The sequence below is a fragment of the Cricetulus griseus genome, chromosome 4, assembly GCF_003668045.3.
Source record: "Cricetulus griseus strain 17A/GY chromosome 4, alternate assembly CriGri-PICRH-1.0, whole genome shotgun sequence".
NCBI lineage: Eukaryota > Metazoa > Chordata > Mammalia > Rodentia > Cricetidae > Cricetulus > Cricetulus griseus.
In genome coordinates, this window is record NC_048597.1 from 171,160,584 (window position 1) to 171,175,196 (window position 14,613).

A 14,613-nucleotide genomic window follows, 5' to 3' on the forward strand; every position below is an offset into this window, starting at 1 on the left:
TACAGGCCTGCGGTATTACACAGGATTTACACAGGTGTGCATAAACCAAGGGGCTTTGTGAATGCTAGACAAGCACTCTAAGTGAGCTATGTCCCCAGCCCCACAACAGTGTTTGTCCCGAAGGCCAGGCAGATTCCAGCACACTGAAGCAAGTGTGCACCGGGCTGAGTCAGATTTAAGAAACTTAATTTTTGATTCCTTTTTTGCCTGGCTTCAACCTGCACCAAGGGGACACCTCAGTACCTCTATACAGACAATCTAGATTGCTTTTCTTCCGCAGTCCTCCCCACCACACGAGGCGACAAAGAAAAACAGTATTTTTTGGCGAACACGAGCGCCACTTTCTCATTCACCCTCAGGGACTCAGGGAAGAGGCGCCACCCACTCGCTCCCTCACGCCTTCAGCTATCGATCACTGCGCACGCGCGCTCAGGCCGGCATCCTGGGACGGGGACACGCCCAGGTACAGCTTGCACTGCGGTTGGTCCGAAGCAAGACACGTGACAGTAGTGTCCTCTCCGGAGCATGCGTAGAGTAGCGCAGCGTGCCCGAGACGGCACGCTGAGGCGTGGGGTGCGCGACCTCGCCCGCCCGCCTCGGTCCCCGCCCCTTGGCCTGCCGCTCCGCCCCCCGCGGGCGTCCCGGGCCGCTCGTCCCCTCCGCGGCGGCCGCGCGCGCCCGGGGTCGCCGTGAGTACGCTGTAGGCTGGTGGTGTGTGGGGAGGCCGGGCGCGGGATGGGGCGGGGCGGCTGGCGGCGGGCGGGGTCCGCCTTGCCTGCAGGACCACAAGTGAGGGGCGATGACAGGCTTCGCTCGGTCGGGCGGCTGGTGGCGGTGAGCCGCAGACGGCTTCTTAACGGGGAAGGCCGGGGCTGGGGGCCTACGGGAGATAGCTGGAGAAGAGGCCTCAGGCCCTGCTCTGCAAAGCGCAGGTGTCCTCGCGAGCATCCCGGTCCTCTCCCTCCGCAGGTGCCCGGCCGGCAGGAATCGCCCCTCCGCTCCCCTCTTCGCCCTTTGTTTAGTAGCTTAGTCCTTCTGACACTCCTGTTGGAGTGGAGTTTTCCTCTGCTGGCACACAGAGCTGGCAGTCAAGCCCACAGTGTAGACGTTGAGATCAGAGGCTTCTCTTATGTATATGTCAAATGGTCACTCTGAAAAGTGCCTATGGACCTAGAGAAAAAGACCGTGTGAGTCGTCCTAAGGCTTATTTACCTTTGGCATAATCTCATAGAAATAGATCTAGCATGTTATGCGAGCTGCCATCACCCATAATAAACAAACACTGAGCGTAACAGCACTCTTCTCTGGTCACTCTGATAGTCTCTTTTTGGCCCAGCTCTCCTCTTCTTCTTCTTCTTCTTCTTCTTCTTCTTCTTCTTCTTCTTCTTCTTCTTCTTCTTCTTTTTCTCCTCCTCCTCCTCCTCTTCCTCCTCCTCCTCCTCCTCCTCCTCCTCCTCTTAGTTCATATACTGCTGCATTAGTTACTGCCTCATCGCATGAAAAATGGATATATTTGGGACCTATCAAATGTTCGAGTTCCATATGCAAGTTGTGTGACTTCCCTAGGTTGGACTATTAAATATATAACATGAAAACTTTGAACTAGACCATCTTTCAGCCCCCTCTTCCTTTTTTTTTTTTTATAATGTCTAAATTCCATGATCCACTACCTGCCTCTTTCTACGCTCCAGTTTTTAAATCTGCTGTCCATCCCTAAAGGAAGAGCATTTAGTGTTGAGGGTTCAAGTCTTTTTCATGGTTTGAAAAATTGGTAATTTCATAAAACTCTGATTTTTTTTTCTCCTTTTAATAATAGCAGAAGCCAAGCAGCAAACCTTGAAGAGATGCTCTGTGGTGAAAGACCTTGAAAAGTTGGCACTTCTAGCCTAAGCTGCCATCATTCTGCTACTCACCCCAAGACGACCCAGGCTGGACAGTAGTGCTTCCCGCTTTGTTCCTCCATGGTCATCCATATCAGCACTTGACTGTTTATTTTCAAATCTCAAAACTCCAGTCCCCAGAACTTCATAATTTGCTTCTCAGCTGCTCTTGAAGGTGAATGAGGTCTTGATTTTCAAAAGAACATGTTGTATGATTGTTGTTGATGTATAGAAGACGTGTTTAAGTTCTTACCTTTATCTCCCATTTGGCTTTAGATCCATATCTGAGTGATCATTCACTAATTCAGTAAATGTGTTTTAGAGTCTGAGAACTGTGAAAACGGTAGAAATCTTTGCTTGTAGAGCTTACAATATGGTAGAGGTAAATATATGTTACAGTGGTCAGAGTGTGGGGAAGGAAATAATTGGAGAGGGAATGCTGGTTTAGGTATTATTACTACTGTTTTTTTGTTTTGTTTTGTTTTGTTTTTGTGTGTGTGTAGATATCTTATATAGGGTAGTTAAGGTGACCTTTGACCAGAGTGTGGCTATCCAAAAAGGAATCATAAAGGGGGCAACAGTAGAGACAAGGCTGTGTAGTGTGACTGTGCTTCTGTGTTTGAAGAACATGAGGGAGACAAGGGGAATCTTCCTATTAACAAGTAGCATTGACTTTCTAGGGAGAGCCTTTGATCTTATAATTGCAGAGTTTTCCAACTGTATACCAAAAAGCAAGGGAGTATAAGAAACCCTTGAATACATTCCTCAGCAGTTACTGACATTTTTTTTTGTTTGTTTTTTGTTTTTTTGGTTTTTTTTTTTTTTTTGAGAGACAACGCACATGGCTCTACTAGAACTCATTATGTAGACTAGGCTGGTCGAGAACTCAAAGAGATCCACTTGCCTCTGCCTCTGGAGTGCTGGTATTAAAGACATGTGCCACAATGTCCCACTCACAGTTATGAATCTATTGCAAAATTTATTTCATCTGTTTTCCCACTTATTTTATTTGGAACTGGGACACTACTTAATTTTTAAAATTAAAAATATAATTCTAGTTGGCCTATAAAACAATGTTTTTTTTCATACATATAATTGTACTTTCCTTATACTCATCCCCCTCAATAGTATTTTAAAGCAATTATCAGATATCAAATTATCTCATCTCTAAGAACTTCAGTTGTAATTGACTTTTTTTTAAGATTTTATTTATTTATTATGTATACAACATTCTGCTTCCATGTAAATCTGCACACCAGATCTCATTACAGATGGTTGTGAGCCACCATGTGGTTGCTGGGAATTGAACTCAGGACCTCTGGAAGAGCAGTCAGTGCTCTTAACCTCTGAGCCATCTCTCCAGCCCCTGTAATTGACTTTTGCATATTGTTTTTTGATCAGTGAGGTAGTACTATCAGCTCAAGAACTGCTATGTAGAGTTTGCTTTGGTGTTATGCTTTGTAGCCCCATACTGGACTAATTACCAGGTTTATCTTGGGATCTGAGAAGAAATGAGATGCTTGGAAGATACAATGACCTGGTAGGATGGTTCTCAAATGTTATCATGTAGCATAATAGCTTTAGGGCTTGAAACATTACTGAGTTCCAGCCCTGGTTTTTCTGCTTCACTGAATCTCAGGGGTTAAAGTTTAAAAATTGGCATTTTAACAAGTTCCCAGGTAATACTGATGCTGTAGACGCACCAGCCCACTTAGGACCAATAATGTAGAAAAGTAAGGTTTGGTAGAATCACATTAAGGACCAAGAATAACCCTGAGTAGTTTGGAGTGGGTTGATTGGGGTGCATGTGGAGCCAGGAAGGACTTGAATAGTAATTCCTAGTTTTGGCTTAATAGTAGAGAGCTTTTTACCAGGCGGTGGTTGTGCATGCCTTTAATCCTAGCACTTGAGAGACAGAGGCAGTGAGTTCAAGACCAGTCGGGTCTACAAAGCAAACACCAGGACAGTCAGGGCTGTTACAATGAGAAACCCTGTCTCAAAAAAAAAAAAAAAAAAAAGACAAAAGAAAGAAAAGTAGAGAGCTTTTAACTGATTTAACATTTAGGATTAATTCCTGTGAAATTGTACTAATTGGTTATGGGATAGGGCAGTGTGTTGGTCTAAGTTGAAATCTCCCTAGGTGCTTGTAATGTATAAGTAATGTTTGTGACCTACTGATCTAGAGAGCAGCAGAAAGCTTTAAAAGCCTACTGTTATGGTAGTTCAGACATCCTTTACCATTCAAGCCTTCATAATTTCTAGCTGAGTTTTTTCCTGACCTGATGCAAGTGAAGTCTTCAGTGGGGCTAAAAATAGCCTGTTACAGGATGGAGATCTTCTAGGATTAGAAGTGGGGGAGGAGGTTAGTGCTTTTCTGAGTGCCAGTTGGGTCGTTACTGTAACGATGTGGAGATTAGGTTTTAAGACAACTCTGAAGCATTGTTTCAGCCATGACAACTCAGACAGTGTTTACTAGAACATTGTCAGTGTTATTGAGAACTCTGTAAATGAGATTTATTTTTATGTATATGAATATGTATGTTGGATCCCCTGGAGCTAGAGTTACATAGGCAGTCATGAGCTGCCTGGTGTGGGTGCTGGGAACCCAACTCAGGGCCTCTGTAAGAGCACTATTAACCACTAAGCCATCTCTCCAGCCCCCTTGAATTAATTTATTTTTGAGACAGAGTCCTCAAAGTAGCCCAGGCTGACCTCAAACATGTTATCTTCCTAACACTAAAGATCCCCATCCTTATTGCTGGAACTATGGGTATGCACCACCAACTCAACTAAAGCTGATGTTTTAAAAGCAATAATGAGGTGTTAGGGATATGGCTTGTTGGTTAAAATGCCTGCCATGCAAATGTGATGACTGGAGTTTGGCTCCACAGAAACTACATCAGTGTCAGGTGGGCATGGTGGCTATGTGTAATTCTTGCTCTGGGAGTGTGGGGATAGGATCTCAGCAAGCTGGCTAGCTAGACTAGCCTGTATTGGTGAGATATATGTTTAGTTGAGAGATCTTGTCTTCAGTCAGGCAGAGAATGAATGAGAAAGACTCTCAAGAGTCAGCCTTGGACACACACACCTGCATATACATTTGCCTGCATACACATACACAATGCAAAGAAAAAAGTGATAATGGTCCAGTATGGGAAAATAGGAGCAAAGAGTTTAAGAAGAATGTGTTCTGGTTCATAAGGCTGGTGGGGATTGGTATTATGAGAGCTGTTCGTACGTGAACTGATTGGACACGGAAGCATAAGCAGTTGGTCCTGCCACTGTTACTTTTGGCTTTAAGGTTATTGTAACCTTATAGACTAGAGCAAATACTTACTCAAGTCCATAGTTTCAACTTTGAGTGGAATAGACAGGTGTATAGTCTACTTGTAGTGCTTTCAGCTTGGTTAAAGAACTACTAAAGTAGCTGGCCAGTGGTGGTGCATGCCTTGGGAGGCCGAGGCAGGCAGATCTCTGTGAGTTTAAGGCCAGTCTGGTCTACAAAGCCAGTTCCAGGACAGCTAGTACTGTTAACACTGAGAAAGAAACCCTGTCTCAAAAAACAAAAACAAAAAAACTACTAAAGTATGTTTGTTTGCATGCATTATGCCTCTTTACATGTGTCTATAGATGTATAAAATATACCTATGTGTATACTGCCCACCTATTAAGTGGTGAACCCAATTGTTATCTACTTTCCACAGGACAGTGAATTATTACCACAACAGCAGAGCCTGCCATCCCCAGCAGATCACCAGTACCTATGACCTCATCACCTCCTTTATCTCATTCTGTGATCTCCTAAATGCTCATCTTTTTGGCCTGGGTTCAGTTGGTGGTATGGAGGGGTGCTGCTTAGCACTGACCTGAGAGTGTGTGTGAGACCCACTGACCCAATGGTGAGGACTAACTCCTCATGTCTCCTAACTAGTCATCTAAGGGACAGATAAGACAAAAAGCTGACTTCACCTTTTCCTGGTATTTTCCCCCTCTTGCCCTTTTGGAAGTGGCTATTTGAAGTTGAAGGAAGGAGGAGGAGTGTGGAAACTGTTATTTGAGCTGTGTAGGGCTGTTCTCTTTGAAAGAAAGGGGAGAAGTAAATACTAAGAGGTAGAAGAGTAGGGGTGAACATTGGCTGTGGTAGCTTGCACCTGTAATCCCAGCATTTGGGAAGCTGAGGGAGGTGAATGCTGCAAGGTCTAGGCTAGCCAGGGCTACAGAGTGAGACTCTGTCTCAAAGACAATACATAAAATAAGAGAGATGAGGGAGTGATGATGCAGAACTTAGGTATGCTTAGGTTTTCCTCTGTCCCACCCGGTCAAAGCTAGACTATAGATAATATTGTACTCAGGATGAGTGAAGTGAAAGGTGTAAAAGGGTTAAGTCTTCAGTTATTCTATCACAAGAAATGTGAGGATCTGTTTCCCATCCTTTTGCCCTATGCTAGTCCGTGTAATAACAAGGACCTAACGAAGGATGGTGGTTGAGTGTTTTTGTTGTTGTTTGTCTCCAGGACATCAAAGGCCAGTTCTGGAATGATGATGATTCAGAAGGAGACAATGAATCAGAGGAATTTTTGTATGGAGTTCAGGTGCGTTTGCATTCCCCCAATTGTTGGATGATTTAGACTTTGTATGCTGGGTACATCAAGAAGGAAAGAAGTTCTGCTGAACAGAGATGAATGAGATAAAGTGTTAGTGGGAACCGATAAGAATCTTTCAGAACTGACTCCTCCTTGTCCTTGCTCATGCCTAGGACTTGTCATTTTCCCATAGTACATCCTCTACAGGAAGGTGATCCTTATGTTAGAAATTATTCTCTCATTAGCCAGAGAGGGTCATTGTTATGATCAAGTTTTCAATGGCTCCCGGAGAGTGCTCATTATCATTGCAACCCAGAAAAACGCAATAGCTACCCATTGCAATTCTAAGCAATACTGCTCAGACTCTCAGGATGCTGCTCTTTAGATAGAACTCGTCTGAATTTCCATTGAAGGCAAAATTTGGGAGGAAAAGCTAGAGCTTGAAAATATAAGCTCTTTAAGCAAAGCCTGCCTGTTGGCCTGCTGAAATTTTCTTTTACTGGGATAGAGAGAGACTTGTTCCATGAAATTTGTGCTAGGAGCCTATTGCTACACTTTGCTTTTTCCTGTTCCTGGGGTATCTTCTTATTGTCTTTACTCTCTTTTTCTTCCCCTTTGTTTATCTCTTTCCATCCCTGCTACCATCAATATTTTTACTGCTATATCAGGGGAGCTGTGCAGCTGACCTGTATAGACACCCGCAGCTTGATGCAGACATTGAAGCAGTGAAGGAGATCTACAGTGAGAACTCTGTGTCCATCAGGTGGGACTCCACTTAAGGATGACAAGGATCTTTAAAAGGCTAGAGTTTCCTTTTGATAGTGTGATTGGCTGACAAATGTATAAGTTTAGCAATAGAAGGTTGCTCAGAGTATTTAAATATGGTTGGCCATAAGGTATAGGAGTTAAAACTATTTTATTAGCTATTCTCTTTCATTCTAAATACCTCTATGCCACTAGTTCCCTTTGAGGTAAGAAAGGCTATGGTCATAGGTGGTCTGATACATATCTAAGATCTTAAGTATGGAGCTACCTTCCACCCTTTCTCTGTTCCCAGGTTTAGTTCTTCTATCCTTTTTTACTTCTCAATTCCTTTCTCTCTTAATGAGCTTCACCTGTGGTTGCCTGTGTCTCTGCAGAGAATATGGAACTATTGATGACGTGGATATTGACCTCCATATCAACATCAGCTTCCTCGATGTAAGTGGTGCCAACAGCATGTATAGCTTGCCTTACAGATTTTTTTCATGTAGGCCTTGTGTCTTGTTCTTGAGTGTTGTATTTGAAGCATATATTCTTCATCTCTGTCTTTCCTAGACCATCAACAGGCAATGGTGTGTACTATTATGTGCTTGTGTGTCATATAGAGGAAACTTCTAGTCCATTTCTCTCTTGTAAAACAGAAGCAATTCCTCTTACTCTCTTAGGAGGAAGTATCTACAGCTTGGAAAGTCCTTCGAACAGAACCTATTGTGTTGAGGCTACGGTTTTCTCTTTCCCAGTACCTCGATGGACCAGGTAAAGGCAGTGACTTTGGGCAAGTGGGTAATCTAATTGTGGTCTGATCCAAAGTCCTAAGTTAACTGAAGTGGAAATAAAATTGGAAATAAGACCTTTGTGCTCATCCTTTTGTTTTCCATTCCTTATCATTAGTGTGTGCTCATCCCCAGTTATCTGATAGCCTTCTTCTTGATTTGTGAAATTGTTTTCTCTGATTTGAAGATATTTATTCTTCTCCAAACCTCTCAACTTCCTATTGAAAATATTTGAAAATTATCAAGTAGCTTCTAGAATTTAGTGTTGTCTCAAGTTTTCTTTCTCCACTGTGCGGGCATGTTCAGCTTGTTGAGATTCCAACACATTGTCTTCTTCAAAATCCACACTTATGAACTGAGCAGTTGAGTTACCAAAAAACAAAACAAAACAAAAAAGCAAAATTCTCATGATGTTTTTAAGAAAGTTATATTCAGCCACATTCATGGCTATCCTTAACTGCAAGTTGGATATGCCTGAGAATATCTAACAGCTACTGAGGAAGCTATCCTTCCGAACTGTGACTTTGTACTTCATGGAGATCAGAGGTATGCATGTATTGGAAACTTTCTTTTCTCTTTACAGAACCATCAATTGAGGTTTTCCAGCCATCGAATAAGGAAGGGTTTGGGCTAGGTCTTCAGTTAAAAAAGTAAGAACTTTTTTTGTTGTTCATGGATTTGTGAGGGAAAATTATTGAGATAGATGTGTCTTAGTCAGCTTTCCATTTCTGTTACAAAATACCTGAACTATTCAACTTAGAAGAAAGAAAATTTTATTTTAGCTCACAATTTGGAGGTTTCAGTCCACAGTAGCTTGACCCTGTTCCCTATTTATATTTGACAACACAGTATGTCATTGTGGAAGCATGTGGTAGAAGGGGTCAATTCAACTTAGGTTGTGGTTAGCAAATACAGACATACGGAAAGACAGACATACATACACATGAGGGTTCAGGGTACCAATATCTCCTGAAAGGGCATGCCCCCAGTGACTTAACTTCCTTCCACCAAGTCCTACCTCCTAAATATTGAACCACTTCCCAATAGTATCACAGGCTGGGGGCCAAACCTTTAACATGTTAACCTTTGGGAGACAGTCATGATCCAGACTATAACAACAAATGTGTGAAACCCATGAGCATCATGTTTTCTTCTAAAAATGTCCTTCTCAAATATTGCTAGGAAAAGTTAAATTTGGGAAGCTGGGCCCGGCAATGGACAACAACACACCTTTAATTGCGGCACTTGGGAGGCAGAGGAAAGCAGATCTCTTTGAGTTCAAATATAGCCTGGTCTACAGACCAAGTTCCAAGACAGCCAGGACTACACAGAGAAACCCTGTCTCGAAAAGCCAACAACAACACAAATTTGGGAAGCCAGATCTATGGTTGTGGAGGGGAAGCCTATGTTTTTAGGTGCTTGATATGACATTTCCTAGAAATTCAGAGACTCATCATTACCTAATATTTAAAGAAAAGTGGAATCAACAGCTTGGAATCAGAACCATACTATTCTTGTTTTCTCTTGTGGTTTCCTCAGAAAGGTTCCAGGTGCTTAGCCAAGTTTAGGGTATTGAATGTATTAAGATTTTTGTGCTAAAATTTTGATATTTGAATGTTTGGTACACAAAGAGAACTAAGCACATTTTCTATGTCGGACATGTTCCAAATAGAGTTCAATACAGGTTTAACAGTTTAGAAAGGACACAGGGGAAGGAGTGGCTCAGTCTAGTGGACAGGGGAAGGCTATGAATGAAAGAATGAAAGGAAGGTGATAATGGGTTTTAAGTGTGGCTAAGAATTACCCATATAGAGAGATAGCTTAGAGGTTAGGAGCACAGGCTGCATTGCTGAGTTCAATTCCCAGCAAGCACTCCTTGGCTCACAACCATCTATAATGTGATCTGGCGCCCTCTTCTGGCATGCAGGCAACATGCAGAACACTGTATACATAATAAATAAATCTTTAAAAAAAAAAAAAAAAAAAAGAATTACCCATATAGATAGACTCTGGGAGCAGATAACACTTGCAGAGACATAGTCACTCAAAGCAGGGAGATGTTGATGGTAAAGCACAAGAAATCCAGAAAAGAAAGCTTCAAATGCAGGAAGATGCTGAGCTTTTACTTAGGCAGTGGGGACACTGAATGTGGTTTGTTTTGTTTTGTTTATTATTTTTATTTATTTATTTATTTTTGAAACAGGGTTTCTCTGTGTAGCTTTGGAGCCTGTCCTGGAACTTGCTCTGGAGAGCACCAGACTGGCCTCAAACTTGCAGAGATACGCCTGCCTCTGCCTCCTGAGTGCTGGGATTAAAGGCATGCGCCACCAACACCCGGCATTATTTTGTTTATGTTTAACATAATTTCCTTATTGAATCTTTGTGATTTTCACATTATATATCCCAATTCTGCTCACCTCCCAGTTCTTCCATATCCACCTCCCCTCCTCCCTACAGCAGCCCCCCAAATGAAAATTAAAAAAAAATCCAAACAAAAATAAGCAAACAGAAACAAAAAGAAAAACAAAACAAAATCCCTCTTGGTTCCTCCATCTTTTCCACCTAATACCTCTTCATTCATCCTGGTGGCATTGGGAGCCTTGGTGTATGACACAGTATACCCTTTTGTCCAATCAACTTTACTTGTAAATGTTCATTGCAATGAGTCATTAGTCTGTTTTAAGACCTCTGGTTTCTGATACGTTTGTTTATTTTTAAAAATTATATGTTTATTTTGTGAGCATGTTTGTGTCATGGTGCATGTGTCACAGTGTGTGTATGGAGATCAGAAGAAAACTTGTGGGAGTTGGCTTTCTCTTTCTACCATGTGGGTCCTTGGAATCAGACTCACTCAAGCCTCTATTTAACAAGCCATTTGTTGGCCTCTATTGAAAGACTTTTTTTTTTTTAAGGTTTATTTGTTTTTATCTTATATGTATCAGTGTTTTGCCTACATGTATGTAAGTGTGGTAGTGCCCATAGAGGCCAGAAGATGTTGCTGGATCCCATGGAACTGCAGTTAAGTGTGGTTTTAAGCTTCCATGTGGGTTCTGGAAATTGAACCCTGGTTCTCTGGAAGAACAGCCATCACTCTAAACTATGGAGCCATCTCTCTAGCCCCCATTGAAAGGTTTCTAGCAAAGAAAGGACATGGTCTGATTTAGTTTTAGAAACTGCTCTGGCAGCATGCAAAATACTAGGATAATTTTCTTTTGTTTTAAACTGGGCAGTGGTGATCCCAGTACTCAGGAGAGAGAAGCAGGAGGATTAAGGCCAGCTTTGTCTACAGAGTGAATTCCAGGATAGCCAGAGCTACACATAGAAACACCGGCTCGAAAAACAAAAATTTAGAGTCACTCATTTTATTTTATATGTGAATGTTTTCCCTAATATATGTAGACAAAAGAGTTACAGAATATAAACTTAGTAATACTTGGCTGGTTTGGATATATTGAATGTTCTAAGAATCAGAGATGCTGGGTTTCTAGCCCAAATATCTGGGTAACCTTATGCTATGAAAAAGAAGAGGAACAGGCTTGTAGGATAAGAATTTTAAACATGCTATTTAAGGACAGCCTTGGAATATGCAACATGTTCAGTATCAAGTATATCAACTTGATATATACAGGAGAGGTTAGGGTTCTAGAAATGTTCTGGCTCATTGGTTAGGTAATGGGAGTGAGTGTTTATTCCTAGGATAAAGAAGGTGCTTTAGGACAAACAGTATTTCCATATGCCAGTGTCATATCAAGGGAGGCTTTAGGTATGCGTTATTCTACCATAACTAGCTTTATAGTTTATGGACCTGTAGATTAGTTTCCTTTCTTTGTCATTTTCTGCCTGATCTTTCCTAATCCTCTTGATCTCCTAGGATCCTGGGTATGTTTACATCCCAACAATGGAAACATCTGAGCAATGATTTCCTGAAGACCCAGCAAGAGAAGAGGCACAGTTGGTTCAAAGCAAGTGGTACCATCAAGAAGTTCCGAGCTGGCCTCAGCATCTTCTCACCCATTCCCAAGTAAATATTTCCCTAGAGTTGATCATTTCTAAATATCTGCCTTGCCATCTTCTTGAATGCTTAAATATTTCTTCTGTCTTTTCTCTGATTTCACTACTTTTACTACTAATAGTAATACATGGTCCTGGTCCCCTTTGTATCCTTAACCTTTCTACTTAGATTCAGTATTTATAACTCATCCCTTATGTCAAAGGACAGTACCTAGCTTTTGGAGGCATGTGTATTATTTTTCCATCATTTTAGAAAATTATCTTTATGGGCTGGAGAGATGGCTCAGCCATTAAAGGCTAGGCTCACAACCAAAAATAAGAAAATTATCTTTATGGTTATAGATGTTTTACTTGCAATATATGTGTGCCTGGTGCCCTCAGAGGCCAGAGGAAGGTGTTGAATCCTTTGGAACTGGAGTAACAGATGACTGTAAGCTGCCTTGGGATGCTTGGAATCAAACCCAGGTCCTTGGGCTGGAGAGATAGTTCAGAGGTTAAGAGCACTGACTGCTCTTCCAGAGGTCCTGAGTTCAATTTCCCAGCAACCACATGGTGGCTTACAACCATATGTTATGAGACCTGGTGCCCTCTTCTGGTGTGCAGATATACATGGAAGCAGAATGTTGTATACATAATAAATAGATACATTCTTTTTAAAAACAAACAAACAACAACAACAACAAAAACCCAGGTCCTCAGCCAGGTGATGGTGGCGCACGCCTTGTAATCCCAGCACTCAGGAGGCAGAGGCAGGTGGATCTCTGTGAGTTCGAGCCAAAGCCACAGAGAAACCCAGTCTCGAAAAACCAAAAAAAAAAAAAAAAAAAAAACCCAGGTCCTCTACAAGAACTGCTGAGCCAACTTTCAAGCCCTTTATTTTTCCATCTTATCTTTAGCTCTCATCCTTGTTTCTTGTAATAAAGAAACAAAGTAATAGACACTTCTGGCTTTTATGTAGGATATACTGATACCTGGGCTCTGGAAATAACCATTGCTCCATTCTTTGACCTGCTCTACGTTTCTACACTTTGGTGAATCAGAAACACTTCTGATTCTCCAAAGGGTGGACACAAAGATAGATTTATAGTGTCTCAAAAGACCACTATTGATGGTTGGAGAGTCGATATTAGGCAAGGTTTAGGATGTAACTACTTGCCTAGCATAGTGCTGAATGCTTAGTCCATTTCTCTCACAACAAAAAATGATCATTGGGCTGGAGAGATGGCTCAGTGGTTAAGAGACCTCTTTTTCCAGAGGTCCTGAATTCAACTCCCAGTAACCACATGGTGACTCACAATCATCTATAATGAGATCTGGTGCCCTCTTCTGGCATGCAGATGTACATGCAGACAGAGCACTCATAAATAAATCTTTTAAAAAAGTGATCATATCATCTTTAAGGAGTATACTTAGTCATACCTTGTTTTAATGACATGGTGGCCTAGGCTCTGCCTCTGCCTTTTCTATGCCACAACTTAAAGAACATGCAGATAATGATATCAAAAGCCAATTTTGCGACTTATTATTCTCTTTTGCCATTATGTAAGATAACAATAAACTATCCCCTTGAATTTATGATCATCTTTGGTCTATGATGTTCTTTTCTCTGATTCTCTTCTAGAACTCATAATGAATTCCCAGTTTTATTACTTTTTCTTTGTTCTTTCTCTGCAGGTCTCCCAGTTTTCCTATCATACAGGACTCCATGCTAAAAGGCAAACTGGGTGTACCAGAACTTCGAGTTGGACGCCTTATGAATCGTTCCATTTCTTGCACCATGAAGAACCCCAAAGTAGAGGTGTTTGGGTATCCCCCCAGCCCCCAGGCAGGTCTCCTGTGCCCCCAGCACGTGGGCCTCCCTCCCCCAGCACGGACTTCTCCTTTGGTACATGGGCTGGGGATGGTGTGATGGGGCATCAAGAGGGTGGGGGTGGAAATATAGGGGAATAACTTTTAAAAGGGGTTGGGGATAGAGCTGTCCAGTCAAATCCAGACATATATCATTAATGTATAGAATGGAATAGTTTTTAGTTTTTAGTTCCATCTAAATATAATTTAATTATATCTAAATATATATATATGTATATATATAATAATTTAGTTATTAAATGCTTATATCATGTCTGATAGTAGTTTATAAAGCAGAGTCTGGAGATTGGCATGCCAAGAAATCATGTATAGTATAGTTAGACTATGGTTACATCTTGGTAGTCAGCTGTTGTTTCAACCTGTTCTGACTTTGAAGGGGGTTAAAGACAGGTGACGTTTAACAAAAACTTCTAAAGTTCGCTCCAGCTTTGTGATTACTTAAGCTGATCTGCACTAAGGCTTAGCTATTTTAGAGGAATCCAGGATGAGGGTGTGAAAGAGGTGTTTGGGCCCCACTTTATAGGAAACTCATAGGATCTGTCTTGAACTCTTACTAGGTCAGTGGTCACTGCAAGAACATCCCCACTCTAGAGTATGGATTCCTTGTCCAGGTAATCAAGTCCAGAGCTTTTTTCCAAAGCTCTTCCCTGTTGCTCACCCATCTAACTGCCTAACCCCCAGCTCTTGAGTCAGTTATTTACTGCATTGATTTGTTCCCAGAACTATACTGAGTAT

At 41.7% G+C, this 14,613-nt stretch overlaps 1 protein-coding gene across 12 annotated transcripts in view; it reads left to right on the forward strand.

The window, feature by feature from the left end:
• The first annotated feature begins 560 nt into the window (after positions 1 to 560).
• Parp6 (poly(ADP-ribose) polymerase family member 6) overlaps positions 561 to 14,613 on the forward strand; it is a 33,532-nt gene continuing 19,479 nt past the window's right edge. For 3 of the 12 annotated variants that reach the window (XR_003485177.2, XM_027414875.2, XM_027414882.2), the window contains exons 1-11: positions 605 to 708; positions 1,817 to 2,055; positions 5,585 to 5,779; positions 6,395 to 6,472; positions 7,132 to 7,226; positions 7,603 to 7,663; positions 7,891 to 7,981; positions 8,582 to 8,648; positions 11,870 to 12,019; positions 13,684 to 13,894; positions 14,436 to 14,489. Coding sequence is in view for 11 of the 12 variants with exons in the window: in XM_027414875.2 (XP_027270676.1) it covers positions 5,777 to 5,779; positions 6,395 to 6,472; positions 7,132 to 7,226; positions 7,603 to 7,663; positions 7,891 to 7,981; positions 8,582 to 8,648; positions 11,870 to 12,019; positions 13,684 to 13,894; positions 14,436 to 14,489 (810 nt within the window). In the remaining variant the exon portion in view is untranslated. Of the gene's footprint in view, positions 709 to 1,052; positions 1,188 to 1,816; positions 2,056 to 5,584; positions 5,780 to 6,394; positions 6,473 to 7,131; positions 7,227 to 7,602; positions 7,664 to 7,890; positions 7,982 to 8,581; positions 8,649 to 11,869; positions 12,020 to 13,683; positions 13,895 to 14,435; positions 14,490 to 14,613 lie in introns of those variants that run through there. The other 9 variants (XM_027414883.2, XM_027414884.2, XM_027414876.2 and 6 more) reach the window with 8 other exon arrangements.